Source organism: Panthera onca, chromosome C1 (genome assembly GCF_046562875.1).
Source record: "Panthera onca isolate mPanOnc1 chromosome C1, mPanOnc1 haplotype 2, whole genome shotgun sequence".
NCBI classification, from domain to species: domain Eukaryota; kingdom Metazoa; phylum Chordata; class Mammalia; order Carnivora; family Felidae; genus Panthera; species Panthera onca.
The window spans coordinates 119,222,712-119,239,015 of NC_138346.1; the positions used below are offsets into that span (position 1 = coordinate 119,222,712).

The following is a 16,304-nucleotide window of genomic DNA, read 5'->3' on the forward strand; positions in this document are numbered from 1 at the left end:
GGAAAGTTTTAATTGTAAATTTAATTTCTTTAATAGATATAGTTATTCAGGGTATCTATTTCTTTTTTATTGAGCATTGGTAATTTGTATCTTTCAAAGAATGAGTTTTACTCTAAGTTGTCAGAATTATTGGCATTCATAATATTCCCTTATTGTGCTTTTAATGTCTGTAAGATCTGTGATGATTTCCCTTCACTGATTTCAGATATTGGTAATTTACATCTTCTCTCTTTTCTTTGTGATTGCTACTGGTAGAAGGTTACAGATTTTAGTAACCTTTTCAGTTTCATGATTTTTCTCAATTATTTTACTATTTTCAATTTCATTGATTTCTGCTCTTTATTCTTTCTATTTTGGATCTAGTTTGCCCTTCTTTTCCTAGTTTAAGATGGAAGCTTAGACCATAGACATAGTAGGCATTTAGTGCTTTTTTTTTTTCTCAAAACACTGCTTTAGCTGTATTTCACAAATTTTGATATATCATGGTTTTTTTTCCCCCAACTCAGAAAATACTTTTCTAATTTCCATTTTGATTTGTTTTTTGACTCATAGATTATTTACAAGTGTGTTCTTTAATTCCAAATATCTTTTTTAATTAAGTTTCTAATTTTAATTCCAGTGTAGTTAACATGAAGCATTCTATTAGTTTCAGGTGTACAATATAGTGATTGAACACTTCCATACATTACTCAGTGCTCATCATGATAAGTGTACTGTTTAATCCCCATCACCTATTTTACCCATCCTCCCACCCACCTCCCCTCTGGTAACCATCAGTTTGTTCTCTATAGTTAAGAGTCTGGTTCTTGGTTTCTCTCTCTCTTTTCCCTTTGTGCATTTGTTTTCTTAAATTCCACATATGAGTGAAATCATATGGTATTTATCTTTCTCGGACTGACTTATTTTGCTTACTTAGCATTATACTCTAACTCCATCTATGTTGTTGCTAATTCCAAATATCTTTTGTTGCTGATTCCTTCCAGATAGTTTTTGTTATTGACATCTAGTTTAATTCCATTGTGATCAGAGAACATACTTTTTTCATCTATTGATTGGATTATTTAAAATGCATTAAAGCATGTCTTATGGCCTAGTCTTATGGTCTGTTTTGGTAAGTGTTCTGTATGCACTTGAAAAGAATGTTTATTGGGGCGCCTGAGTGGCTCAGTTGGTTAAGGGTCGGACTTCAACTCAGATCATGATCTCACAGTTCGCGAGTTCAAGCCCCGCATCGGGCTCTGTGCTGCCAGCATGGAGCCTGGAGCCTGCTTCAGTATCTGTGTCTCCCCCTCTCTCTGCCCCTCCCCTGCTCATGCTCTGTCTCTCTGTCTCTCAATAATAAATAAATGTTAAAAATTAAAAAAAAAAAAAAAGAATGTTTATTTTATGTTTTTTTTTTTTTTTTTGATGGAGTGTTCTATAAATGCTATTAATTCAAATTGGTTAATAGTATTTTTAGGTCTTCCCTGATTTTCTGTCTGCTTATTCTATAAATTATTGACAGAGTGATATTGAAATCTGCCACAATTATTTGTCTATTTCTCCTTGTAATTCTATCAGTTTTTGCTTAATGTATTTTGAAGCCCTGATATTAAGTATATAAACATTTAAGATTATTATGTCCTCTTGAAGAATTAGTCCTTTGTCATGAAATGACCTTGTTTAACCCTTGTAACTGATATTTCGTACTCTGAAACCTCCTTTACCAGATATTAATATACCTACTTAACTTTTCTTTTGTTTATTGTTAGAGTATGCATTTTTTCCATCCTTTTAGTTTTGGCCTATGTGTGTCTTTAAAGTATGGGGTTTTTTTGAGAGCATATATTGAGTCTTGCTTTTTCTCTTCGCTCTGATACCCTCTGTCTTCTAAGTGAGGTGTTCATGCCATTTAAATTTAATGGTTGATGGCGATATGGCTGAGTTAAATATTTGCCATCTTACATTTTACTTTATCTTTTTCCTTCTTTTTTGCCTTCTTCCTCCCCCCCCTTTTTTTTTTGGCCTTCTTTTGGAATAATTGAGCACTTTTATAATTACATTTTATTTCTTCACTGGCATATCTTTTTTTGGGGGGGGGGTGGTTTTGAGTTTGCAGTATGCAACTCTAACTCATTAAAATTTACCTCAACTATACTACTTTGTATAGCACATAAAAGCCTTACAACAGTATACTTAAATTTACACTACTGCCCTCTGTTCTATTGTTGTCATATAACATATATATCATAAACCCCCCAAAATATTATCTTTGCTTCAAATGGTCAACTAATTTTTCAAGAAATTTAAAAAATAAATTAACAGCCCTTATACTTACAACATATTTACAGCTTCTGGTGTTTTTCATTCTTATGCATAGATATGCATTTCCACCAAGTGTCATTTTCCTTCTGCCTGAAGAAATTCCTTCAATATTTCTGGTAGTGCTTATCTCCTGGTGATTAATTCTTTCTGCTTTTGTGTTTTTGAAAAGGTTTTTATTTTGCCAGTTTTCAAAGATATTTTCATAGGGAGTAGAGTCCAAGTTGACTTTTCCCTCCAGCACTTTCCAGTCATCCTTTCATTGTTTTCTGCCATGCATTGTTTCTGAGGAGAAATCTGCAATACTTTTTACATTTGTTTTTCTATATGTTATTTTCTCTCCCATGGCTATTTTTAAGATATTTTCTTTCCACTGAGTTTTAGCAATTTGATTATGATGCCCTTCATTAGTCTTCATGTTTCTTTTGTTTGGGGTTCATCGACCTTTTTGGATAGATGGATCCAAATTCAGAAAATATTGAACTACCATTTTTTCAAGACCTTTTTGCTTCCCCTTTACAACTTTTATATCATACATCTTTTAGGTTGCTTGAAATTGTCTCCCTACTCACCAACATGCTATTTTACTTATTTTTTAGAGTTTTTTCCTCAGTGTTTCATTTTAGATAATTTTATTATTTGAAGATATCATGATCTATCTTCAGGTCGCATAAACATTTCCTCTTTAGTGTTTTGTTTGCTGTTAATCCCATCCAATATATATTTTTCTCTTCGTTGTATTTTTATCTCTAGAAGCTTGATTTGAGTCTTTCTCATAACTTTTTTCTCCTTGTCATGTTCATGCTTTCTTCTTCTTGAACATACAGAGTATATTTATCATAGTTGTTTTATTTGCCCCCACACTTATTCTACCATATGGGAAATTCCTGGGTATGTTTCTGTTGTTGATTTTTATCTTCATCGTGAATTATGTTTCTTCTTTGCCTGCCTGGTAATTTTTTATTGGATACTAGACTTTAAAATAATCTTTAGAATATATTGAAGCTTTGTTTAAGGATCATTTGGAAACAGTTTGATCATTTTGGGTCTTTTCTTCAGGATTTGTTAGGTCCAGAACAGCCTTTAGTTTAGGGCTAAAATAACTTGCTACTGAAACGGTACTCTCTGAGGATCCTACTTAGTGCTTAGTTAGGAGGTCTTTTCATTTTGCCTGTCATGGACATGAGCTATTCTCAGCCTAGTATAAACTCTTGGGATTGTTCTGCCTACTTTTTTCTGGCTCTTTCCTCAGCTCTAATAGTTTCATCCTATGCATGTGATATACTCAGTTACTTATCAGTACTCACTGCTTAATCCGCGCTCAGTTATCTGTGTGGTGATTAAATCATTAAGCTTCAAACAAGGTTATCACAGTGAGTTAAGAATAATGGCACCTGGGGCGCCTGGGTGGCTCAGTTGGTTGAGCGTCTGACTTCGGCTCAGGTCATGATCTCACAGTTCATGAGTTCCAGCCCCACATCGGGCTCTGTGCTGACAGCTCAGAGCCTGGAGCCTGCTTTGGATTCTTTGTCTCCCTCTCTCTACCCTTCCCTGCTCATGCGCTGTCTCTCTGTCTCTCAAAAATGAATAAACGTTAAAAAAAAAAAAAGAATTTAAAGATTAATGGCACCTAATTCACAGCAAACATAATTTCAGACCATCATATGGATGGCACTAAACTAGGTCCTGGCAGTGCTAAAATAGATAAAAACCCAGTGCTTACATTCATGAAATTCATAGTATATTAGCAAAAAAAAAAAAAAAAAGATACATAGACAAATTCAACATTGTGTAACAAATAGTGAAGAAAAATAAGTCCATGGCACAGTCGATGGAGAAATTTAAGGGACTGAAATCAAATTATTTGGAACCCTTTTCCACATTAATTGTTACATCAGTCAAAACTTTCAGTACTTAAAAATTTTCCTATTTGAAGTAAAACTAGCAATATTTACAGTTAGCTTAAAATAATCCAGTAAATTATGGTGAGTTCCCTGAAAGATGTTATGGAAATTACAGTAGCTGTGTGCTATGTACTGTGGATAAGAAGGGATAATGTGATTTTTGCAATTTTTCCACTAAAGATCACAGATGGGCCTTAGAGTAGAATTAGCATAATAGATGAATAAGGTAATAAATATCCCTTGTATAAAAAGGGGCTACATTACCCACCTGATGTTTAGTTCTCCTTTTATGTAAGTGACCTGTCTTTGCAGTTTGATTTTAAAGTCCTCAAGAATAGGATCTACCTCTTATTTTTCTTGTTCTGACTTATATGCCATCTGTATTTCAGAGGACCATGCCATGATAGTAGCTCAAAATTCGTTGATTAATTGCTGTGAATCTAAACTGTTCTAAGATTGAGCTATGTGTTATTTAAAATTTTTTTAATGTTTCCTAATTCTACCTAAATCTAGAAAATAAAACAAGAGAAAGAAGAGAGAAGGAAAGGAAAGGAAAGCTGAAGGGAGGGAAGGAGAGAGGGAAAAGATAGGAAAGAGAGATCGGCACAGGGGGCTGATTAGTATATATCCTGTCCTACCCCACCCACTCCATCACCACATGGACCTTTTGAAAATTTGTACTGATAGTTTTGAGATTCTGTGTATTGGGGGCACATATTTGATTAGCAAGTATGTGGGGGACCAATGTAAGTTTTAGGACTGTTAATTTTGCAAAACTGTTAGTGGTGTATGTTTAGTTCAGTCCAGTTGTCAAACAGGTTAAGAATCTCAGGCAAGTGTTAACTGCATTCATTTTTGTAAATGGAGAAGTCAGGGCAAAATAGATGTAAAGAAAAGTCCGGATAGAGACAAGGCAGAATTGTTACTGTTATTAGTGTGATTCAGTTCAGGTCGCTCATCTTTATAGGTCTAAGATGAAATTGATGCTGTAGTTCACAGCTCTAATTCTTGTGTGTAATGACTTAGATCCTTGCCAGAATGGAGGTTCCTGTGTAGATGGAGTAAATACTTTCTCCTGTCTGTGCCACGCTGGCTTTATTGGGGATAAGTGTCAGACAGACATGAATGAGTGTCTGAGTGAACCGTGTAAGAATGGAGGGACCTGCTCCGACTATGTCAACAGTTACACTTGCAAGTGCCAGGCGGGATTTGATGGAGTCCACTGTGAGAACAACATCGATGAGTGCACTGAGAGGTGAGCAAGCCATATGCTGAGGCACCAGTGTCTTATGGGGAAAAGGGAGAAAGGAGCACAGTAATGGGATTGCAGGAATAAGGTGTCCATTTGGGTCCAATTCCATAGTCCTCTCCTGTTGCCCCGTTCCTGATTCCCTTTGGATGTGTAGTTAGCAGGTCAAAGGTCAGAGGTTGAAAAGCTTAGTGGGATGGGTCTTCATTTGTTTCTAATGCTTGGGAACAGAAAGAGTTATAATTCTGTTCCATTCTCCTCTTGGTCTCTTGTTCATTTCAGCTGACAATTTAAAAATTCCTGTTTCTTCGCAGATTTTTCATCACTCTTTAGTAATTTCTGAGTGGTTTCTTTCTATCTTTCTTTTTTTATTCCAACAAGTTTATTCAGTTTCTCTTTCAGAAAGAAATCTGGAGTCAAGAGCTATTTATGTAGCACTTTTCTTATAAGTTAAATTGACTTAGGGATAAAATGAAATGTGATACATGGAAAACCACAGAAGGACTGGGTAAAACCTGGAAACCTTCGCTTTCTCTAGGAATCTCTAATAAACTCAGCCTTTTAAATACTCTGAGCTTTTGGGGTGTAGAAAGGAAGCCAGGAAGCTGACTGGCACTCGGTGTAATTTGGAAAAAGAAAATTTACTAGATCTAGGAGTTTAAGATGCTTAGGAGCATTGGCCTCTGTAACTTGTTAGCTTCTAGGAACCTTACTTTTTGAGGAGCAGGTGTGAGGAACCACATTACATAGCTGGAATTGCTCTCTCTGCTTCTTAGCTCCTGTTTCAATGGTGGCACGTGTGTCGACGGGATTAACTCCTTCTCTTGCTTGTGCCCTGTGGGCTTCACTGGCCCCTTCTGCCTCCATGAGATCAATGAATGCAACTCTCATCCATGCCTAAATGAAGGAGTATGTGTTGATGGCCTGGGTACCTACCGCTGCACCTGCCCCTTGGGCTACACTGGCAAAAACTGTCAGGTAATTACATTTCATCCCACTCTGCTGAATATTACAGTTCTCTTCTAAGCAGAATAAACCCCTCCTAAAAAAGAAAATTTTGTCTTGGGGGATGTCTCTGAGATAAATCTAATAGCTGGTAGATTCCAAAATGGTGACATTGGCAAGATTATACAGATTAACAAGCGTAAGACTGTTGTAACAGGCTAACCAAGAACTACAGAAAAACACATGTGGGAAATAAGCACATAGATGTTTTTTATGTTGGAAATACAAAAAGAGAAGTAAAGAATAATTAAAATAGTCTTTAAAGGTCAGATACAGTTTCTAGGGGGATAATGATAATAATTACCATGTCTTGCAGTGTTATTCTCAAAACCAAGTTAGTCACATGTCTTTTAAATTCAAATATATAAATATACATTTTCATATACTGTTAGGATGGAAGGACCCCTCAGAGCCAACTAGGGCAGCTTTTCATTTCATGGAAGAGGAAACTGAGTCCCCAAGGGGCAAAGTAACCTTTCCAAGGTTTCATACCAAACAGCATTATGTTTAATTTTATGCTATTTTTACCTCTTAAACAATGATGGGATGATAGAATAACAGAACTCCAAAGAATTTAGGATTAAGTGGCCAAATTTAACTAGCCTTACAGGGTACGCTTCCATAAGGCTTTGGCTGTATTGGTCATGCAAATAACCACCACTGCATATTAAACAGCTTGATGCTGATTCTGTGGATCAGAAGGACATTCTTCCTCGGGCTTTTGTTCATTCTCACAGTGTGAGGTTACATGTGCCAAGAGAACTCTCCACCCATACCCACTGGCACCTTCTTTCATGAACACTCCATGTTGTGAGTGTGACCTTGCTCTGCCCGGGGGTCAGGTCACCACATGTGAGCTAGGGAGAAAGGGACTAGTCTGCTCATATTCTTTGCCTCATTTTTCATAAGCTCGATTTTCTCCCTCCAGGTAAGCTCTGTGGCAGCTTTTAGGTTTAACAGGCTTTAAGTCCTTTTACTCATATCCACCATGGACAGATTTGATTGAGACCCATGTAGATTTGTCCCACAGGATTAGCACAGGTGTCACGGACCTGTCTGTTAGCTGTAACTTTCTTTCTTTCTGGCCCTACGGGGAGGGGGTGGGTCACAGATCTGGACATAATCATAACATTAGGAAATAACTTAACCTATTAAATATTAGACTACCTCAAATTCTTAAGCTTCTGTCGTAACAATTTTTTTTAAGTAGAGCCAGAGGAATTAGACTATATAAAATGATGAGATTACCTGGGAACACTGGACTATTTTAAGGCTTGGGTGAGGGATATATATATATATATATATATATATATATATATATATAAATTTTTTAAATTAGTGTGCTTTCCTTTGATTCTTAAAATGCAGTAATGCAGTGTGACATTTTCTTCATTTCTGGTATTTGGATATTGATGTACATGTATGCTTCCGTTTTCAGACCCTGGTGAACCTCTGTAGTCGGTCTCCATGTAAAAACAAAGGTACTTGCGTTCAGGAAAAAGCAGAGTCCCGGTGTCTGTGTCCGTCTGGATGGGCTGGTGCTTACTGTGATGTGCCCAATGTATCCTGTGAGGTGGCGGCTTTCCACAGAGGTGAGCTCTGCCCCCTTGGGCCCTGGGGTCACTCCCTGAAGTATCAGCCAACTAGCAGTGTTTTAGAGCAGGTATTGTTATCATGGGATGAGAGGGAAGAGCGGACAGGGGTGGGTGGGCAAGGCTCTACAGACAGGGTCTGAGACGGAAGGTGAAAGGGCAGAGGCACAAGCTTAGAGGTTTCAAAAAGAAATGTATTTAAAATGAGACAAAGGCATATTCCACTTTCAGAGCTTATTTATTTTTAATATAAATCTGGTGCTAAGTGTCATAAACTATACAATAGTACAGTTAGTTGGTCTGAACCTGATGTGTTGTGTGCTCTTCTGTGATATCTGTCCTGTACTGGGCTTCCTAGGGGTGTCCATTGACCACCTGTGCCAGCACTCTGGCATCTGCATCAATGCTGGAAACTCGCATCACTGCCAGTGCCCCCTGGGCTACACTGGGAGCTACTGTGAGGAGCAGCTCGATGAGTGCTCGTCCAACCCCTGCCAGCACGGAGCCACTTGCAGGGACTTCATCGGCGGGTATAGATGTGAGGTAAGATGCGCTGAGCAGGCAGAGGTCAGAGACCTCCCAAAGATGGCTCAACTATTGTGAGCCCTAGCATACTGAATTTAGCTGCTTATGACTTATTTTTACAGTTTATAATTTTTTTTTAACTGATCATCATTACATTGTTTACTGATCACCATTTCTTTCAGTTCTCTTGTGTAATAAGTTAGCATAGAGATCTGCAACCGTCTCATTCCACAGAGTTGCCTTAGGATTCAGAGCCAACATTCACTGCCAGAGTGCATTTCACAGGCCAGCAGCTCAGTGGCCCCTGGCACTTCCCTGAATAGCAGCTGAGATAGGAAAAGCCACTTTGAGGTGTGTCCCAAGTTGCTTAGCCCGTTCCATGTAGCATCACACTAAGTATTACATGTATGTATTTGAGGAAGTGTGTGTCTTAAGGAACATGTCGCCATCTTCCTATTGGCTGGGCTGATAATGGTTACAGCAAGATGTTAACAGAACACCAGAGACTTGAATTTGATACCAGTTCAGGCCACCTAGGAACACCAAGAAAAGCGTTACTTCTCGTAAATGAACCAAAGATGGCCTCTTTATATTGGCCCTGCAGTTATTTCCTCCCGTTAGTTCAAAAGCCACCAATGCCAAACTCAAATTTTTACACATCCAGTTGTTTTAAAAATAGCCCTAATGAGCAGATTTTTAGCCATTCAGAGCCTTCCTGTTTTGTGTATTCTGCAAAACTGTACCCAATATCCGTAAGCCATAGGTAAGCCCCAGGGCATAACGACCCCCCACCAAGCCAGTGTTGCCCTTCAGAGCTTTCTGACCAGATACTCTGGCTTGGCTGTAGAGTGACATCACCAAACATGTAAGCCCCCTCTCTGTTACCCCCTTCCCTTGGAATTCACTTGCCCTCCTCTCCCTACCCTCCTTCCTGCTCTGGACAGTCTTGTGCTGTGAGGGAAGCCCTCACATGCAAACCTGTCAAAGCACTAGCCAGTAAAGCCACTTCATGGTCAAGGTCTTTTTCCCTCAATCAGCCCTGAAATCGCTCAAACCCCATATTAGCTAGCACTGCACACCCCATCCCTGTCTCAGCCAGTTTCTCACACATACATGCGGTTTCCTGAATCTAGAGGTCAATAAATGCAGTGTGTTAACTACATACCATTGGACTGAGTTATAGGGTCCTCATCACATAGCAAGGAATGTGTATTTTAAAGATGGAAAAACCTGCACAGAGGAGCAATGAAAGTTTTGTGCAGGGGCAACTCTTGAAATATCCCTCAGAATATTCAGTCCTTGCCTTTGCTATAAAGTGGCCTTTCAGCTGGAAGATGTAAATGCCAGTAAGCTGCAAGTTGGCCCGGCATAGGATGATTGGTAGGACGTGTGATAGTGCCAGAGAAACGTGTAAGAGCTGGGTGGGGGCCGGGGGGTGAGCAAAGGTATGCAGCAACCTTTGAGATCTCATTTGCTCTGGTGGTCTGTTTCCAACAATGCTCCAGTGTTTCTTCCTTTTTGCTTGTTCCTGTCAGTGTGTCCCAGGATATCAGGGTGTCAATTGTGAGTATGAAGTGGATGAGTGCCAGAATCAGCCATGCCAGAACGGAGGCACCTGTGTCGACCTTGTGAACCATTTCAAGTGCTCCTGTCCACCAGGCACTCGAGGTATGAAGTCAGCCCTACCTGTCCTCCATCTAGGACATTTTCTTAAGTTATAAGTCCATTTTTGTGTGGAAGACGTTTTTAAAAATTAACTATTTAGTTCTGGATTCTGGTCATTCAAGCCATTTCCTTCTCTCGTCTCTTGCCTAGTTGTGATGTTCTGACTCATGTTCTCAGTTCTGTCTGGTGGTTGTTGCCATCTGATGTTCGGTGAAACACAGAATGTGGAAATGATACAGTGTTGCAGCAAGATTAGCCTGGTTAGCAGGATTTCTTGGTGCTTCAAGGGAAAATAACTAGTGGTCTCTTGAATAAATAATTCACATTTACTAGTTTATGTATTTGTTTAAACCTGCCAAGTTTTGCCTCCATAAGGTGGGGGAATGAATGAAATGAAAACATTTGCTTATTTCCATAAGCCCAGGGGAGGAAGTTGATGGACTACAGCTGCAACTAAGAATTGCAGTCAAGCCTGTGGAGTCCAGCCCTAGACTGAATGATGGAGCATCGGCCCTGCCTCCAAACAGTCTTCTGGAGAGAGCTCGGAGTATTGTTTGCTAGAAGAGGTGTACTTATAACCCTACCTGTTCTGAGCAGCCTGTAAAAAAAATTAAAAAAAAAAAAATGCTGCTGAAGCCATCCACGATGGTGAAATTCATTCTCAGTGTCAAAGAGAATAGAATGTCAGGGAAGTATTTACACTTAGACCTTTATGTTCATGAATTTTGACAGTTTACCTTCCTTGAGTTCAGAATTTGGCTAAATTAAAATAGGAGAGCACCCCCACTAATAGGCTAGTCACTGAGCAATGAGGTTAAAGAGGAAGAGAAAACTCAAGAGAAATGGGTTTTTAATATCTGAAATTTGTCCTGTGAAAAGGTGAGTTGTTCTCTGCTCTAGAAATCAGTAGTTCAAAGGGAAGTAGAAGTGATTTTGATTCATTATTAGTTTGTTCCTTTTAGTAATTTTACCGTTTAGGACAAGCTCTGATTCTGGTGGTGGTAGATCAAATCTCAGATCTCATTGGCTTAACACAACAATGTTTTTCGTTTGTTTGTTTTTGTTTTTGTTTTTTTTTGGTCACTCAAAGTCTGAGTGTGTTGAGCTACCTCTCTCTCTATTTTAGATATGCAGTTGCAAGCCCTTGGCCTCCAGGGCCTGCAGGGCAGAGGAGGAGAGACACTTGTAGGGCCATGCAGCAGCTCTCACTACCTCAGTCTGAAGGTGACGCACATCATTACTGCTCACAGCACACCAGCCAGAATTAGCAAAATGGTCTCTGCCTAACTCCAAGGGAGACTGGGAATGTGGGAGAGTACATGGATATTTGCTGCACACTAAGATTTGTCCTATACCATAATCATTTTATAAATTACAGATGTCAGTCTTAGAATGGACCATTTCATAAAGCAAAAAAGTTCTCTCTTCTGTTTGTTAAGGATAGCTTAAACATAGTTTTGCTATTATTATTGACAATCTGTTTCTTTCCGTACTTTGTACATGTCATCCAACTGCTTTTGACCTCCAGGTTTTTGTTTTTTCATGTGAAATCCTTATTAAGGATCCCTTGTGCAGGGCAAGTTGCTTCTCTCTTGGTACTTTCAGAATCCTGTCTTACGACCTTTTGGTTATGATGTGTGTAGGTATGGATCTCTTTGAGTTTATCGTCAGAATTCATTGCGTTATCATACTATGTGTGCTTGCTTAGGTATGTAGAGTGGTATTTACTTCTCCCGGCTTGACTTCTCTGTCCATTGGTAAACACTCAGGACCCTGTCAAATCCTAGAAGCTCATTGTGAGAGTTATCACAAAGATTGTTTTTATTTCAGTATTCCTGACCTTTGGATCCTGGCCTGGGGAGCACCTCCAGTTGCAGGTCGAGGGCTGACTATTCTTCCTGTCTCTGCTATTTTCCTCCAGGCCGAGGTTGAGCTCATTGCCACTTGACAGGTCTGTCCACTACTGCTGGTTCCCTCCTGACGGGAGGCATCAGCGTCCATTTTACTAGCAGTCCCTAATTACCAGATATTCTGTGAGAGTGGAATCACAAACTGGTTTTGTTCTTTACTCTTGTGTTTTTGATTTAGTTTGTGAATAGGCAATATATGCACATGGTCCAAAATTTTATATGTAGATGCACACGCAACAAATATATACACATGTAGCAAAAGCGTGAGGTGAAATCTCCTTCTGTTCTCCTTCCCCATACCTAGTTCTTCCTCTCCCACCACCAAGTAACCTCCACTTTATTTTACTTTCTTGTGTATCTTTCTAGAGTTTTTTATGTGTCCTTCAGAATTTCTTTATGTGTGTAGTAGTCAAACACAAAGATATTTTTACTTACCCACTTCTTACTCTGAAGATAGTGTATTATTAGTTACCCTCTTGCACTTGATTTTTTTTTTCTTTACTTAATTGGAGATGTTTCCATATCAATTTGTAGAACTTCCTTAATCTTTTTCATCCTACAGAATTCCCTATTAGCATACCATAATTTATTTAACCAGTGCCCTAGTGACAGGAATTTGGGGTTTCTTGCATGTGTACATTTGTAGATAAATCTTCAGAAATGGAATTGCTGGATTAGAGAATATGTGCATTTTGATTCATACTACTGAATTGCAGTGTATCAGCATACTGGCTTCTCCACAGTGTGTGAGGTTGGGCGTCTTCTCATCTACAAATCATTTGGTTTTCCTCTTTCAGTGGTTTCTGTTTGTCTCTATATCCTTTTTTCCTGTTACATTATTCATCTTAATATTTAACAGAGATTATCTATGATACAAAATATATCAATATGTTATTTTTTGTTTTTTATTTTCTTAATGATTTTTTTCATGCAGAGCTTTTTCTTTTTTCTTTGAAAGATTTTTTTTTAAGTTTACTTATTGATTTTGAGAGAGTGTGTGTGTGTGTGTGAGCAGAGGAGGGCAGAGAGAGGGAGAGAGAGAGAGAGAGACTGCCAAGCAGCTCTGCACTGTCAATGCAGAGCCTGATGTGTGGCTTGATCCCACAAACCGTGAGTTCATGACCTGAGCTGAAACCAAGCCTCCCAGGCACCCCCAGAGCTCTTTATTTTTAATCAGATTGGAATTATCAGTCTCTTTTTATGGCTTCTGGATTTTGAATCCTAATCAGCAACACCTTCTACACTCTAAGACTGTAAAGGAATTCTCCCATATTTTCTTCAAGTACTATAATACTGGAGCATTTTTCCATGTGGCTGCTGATTTGTCCCAACACAATTTACTGAATATTTGATCTTTTATACAATAATTTGAGATGGCACCTTTATCAAATTATAAATTCCCATGTGTTTTGGGGTGTTTTTCTGGAAGTTCTTATTTGCTTTATTGTTCCATTAATTTATCAATACCACTCTGGTTTAATTATTAAGGATCTTTGTTTTCAAGGTTTTCCAGGCTATGGTTATAGTTTATTTTTTCATATAATTTTAGAATCAGATTGTCTGTTAAAAAATCCTTATGGCATTTTTTTTTATTGTGGTCACATTAAATTTATGAATTTGTGTAGAGAAAAGTAGCATCTTTACAAGGAGGAGTCTTCCTAACCAAATCATAACATCTTTTCATTTATTCACATCTCTTTTGTGTCTTTCAGGACTATTCTAAAGTTTTCATATAGGTGTAGTACATTTCTTTTTAAGATAATTCCTATAATTAGAACGCTCACTCTCAGTCTCTCAAGTAAATATTTTAAAAAAAGAATATTCCTATAATTTATGTTTTGCTATTGCTATTGAAAATGAGGTATTTTCTTCCATTTTTCTTTCTTCTTTTTAATAGTCTTGCTTGTATTAGTGTATGCTACAAATGCAAGTGGCGGGAATACAGAACTGTTCTCCTTTATTTTGTAATTTTTTTTTAAGTTTACTTATGTATTTTGAGAGAGAGAGAGTGGGACAGGGTCAGAGGGAGAGAGAGTCCTCAGCAGGCTCCACACTGACTCAAGACTCAATCTCACAAAACTGTGAGATCACTCCCTGAGCTGAGATCAAGAGTCAGACACTTGGGGCACCTGGGTGGCTCAGTCGGTTAGCCGCTGACTTCAGTTCAGGTTATGATCTTGCACTCCGTGAGTTCGAGCCCCACGTCGGGCTCTGTGCTGACAGCTCAGAGCCTGGAGCCTGCTTCAGATTCTGTGTCTCCTTCTCTCTCTGCCCCTCTGCCTCTCATGCGCTCTGTCTCTCTCAAAAATAAATAAACATTTTTAAAAAATTAAAAAAAAAAGAGAGTCGGACACTTAAACTACTGAGCCACCCAGGCACCCCTCTTTTGTAATTTTTTTGAATCATTCATGGAACCAGCTCTAGAATTTTCATTGATTTCTTTTGTAGTTTCTCAAAAATATTTACAGATATTCATACTAGACGGCTCATTTACATCTATAGCACATTAAATGAGTTCTGTTTTAAATGGAATAACCTTTGAGCTCTCAACAGGATATTTTCCCTATATTTTTTAAAAATAAGAAACTAGTACACATTACTTTATAGAAAAAGTCAGTGGTCTAAAACTTAAAACATATCACTCCAAAGTTAGTTCCATTCTTACCAATGTTTTTCCATACTCCTAATTTATGTATTTATTGTTATAGTCTCTTTTGAACTGTTTTTATAGTTAGAATCAAAGGAGTAAATTAATGAAAACTCCTGGGTTTCTCTTGAGCTCCAGATTCCTGGTCTCTCAGGTGGGACAAATAATGCCAGCGACCCCACAGGTGACCGCTTGGGTGGGTTGTGGCAGAGAGTATGCATGAAACACCGAGTGGGTTCTTTCCTTCACTCTTTCTGGTCACTGGGAGCACGGCAGCTGTCATGGATCAAGCGTGTGCTTCGCCTTGCCCAACCTAAAATGTCCCGTCACAGATGGAGCCGTGTAACCTGAATAACTATAAAGTGCCAACAAGGGTGGCTGTCTTTTTGCCGGAAAGCAGCTTTCCGAGGTTGTCATCATCCTTTGTCTCTTCCCTTTCCTCCAGGCCTGCTCTGCGAAGAGAACGTTGACGACTGTGCCGGCGGTCCCCACTGCCTTAATGGTGGTCAGTGTGTGGATAGGATTGGGGGCTACAGTTGCCGCTGCTTGCCCGGCTTTGCAGGAGAACGGTGTGAGGGGGACATCAATGAGTGCCTCTCCAACCCCTGCAGCTCTGAGGGCAGCCTGGACTGCATACAGCTGACCAACGACTACCTGTGTGTCTGCCGCAGTGCCTTCACTGGTGAGAGCCTCCCCGCCGCCCCCCGTGCTCTGAGGCCCTCTCCGAGGGCCTTTGAGTGAGGAAATTGGGCTCTTAGGTCATGACCTAGACCCAAGTGAAGCTTTTCCTACGTCTGAAAAACTAGACCAGGTTAATTCAGAAGCTCAATTTTGCCTTAGGTCTGTGCTTCATGAATGTTATAGTCTACCTCTGCCTTTTTTTTTTTCCCCCTAAGAGATGCTTTCTCTTTTGTTATACATTGATTATATCATACTGTAGCAGAAATATAAAAAAAGAAATAGAATGTTAGGAGTGGTTGAGCAAAAATCCATTTTTTAATTGGGGCAAAAAACGTATAACATGAAGTGTATCATCTTCACCATTTTTATGTGCACAGTTGAGTGCTATTAAATACATTCACGCCGCCATGCTGCCATCACCAGATCCATCCACAGAACTCTTTCATCTGAGGAAAATAACGTCTCGTGTTCAGAAACCTTACATCTACTCTGGTTTCATCACGCTGCCTCCCTTGGCATGTGATGACCTGGGTTACTGGTAGTCACTGCCACAGTGACCTTCTTTCCATCTCTGGAACCCAGAGAGGCTCAGGATCTTCTAGGTCACCTAAGGGGAGTAGGTCCACATGGGGATGTGTTTAAGCACAGATCAGTTCACGAGAGTACGTACTGGAAAGCTTCAGGGAATGATCTGCACAGCTGAGAGCTGACCAGGTCTCTTCTCAGGCTCTTCTCCAGAGAGAAGCCTTCTCAGACTTCTCCAGGTCTCTTCTCAGGCTTCTTTTCTTCACACATTGTAAAGATGGCCAAGCTCTGCCTCAGAAT

The 16,304-nt window shown here is 39.2% G+C and overlaps 1 protein-coding gene across 1 annotated transcript in view; it reads left to right on the forward strand.

Moving 5' to 3' along the window:
* NOTCH2 (notch receptor 2) overlaps positions 1-16,304 on the forward strand; it is a 164,058-nt gene that overhangs the window by 130,560 nt on the left and 17,194 nt on the right. The window contains exons 18-23 of the mRNA XM_060621722.3: positions 5,232-5,460; positions 6,231-6,432; positions 7,898-8,051; positions 8,410-8,594; positions 10,112-10,244; positions 15,244-15,480. Coding sequence (XP_060477705.1) covers positions 5,232-5,460; positions 6,231-6,432; positions 7,898-8,051; positions 8,410-8,594; positions 10,112-10,244; positions 15,244-15,480 — 1,140 coding nt within the window. The remainder of the gene's footprint in view (positions 1-5,231; positions 5,461-6,230; positions 6,433-7,897; positions 8,052-8,409; positions 8,595-10,111; positions 10,245-15,243; positions 15,481-16,304) is intronic.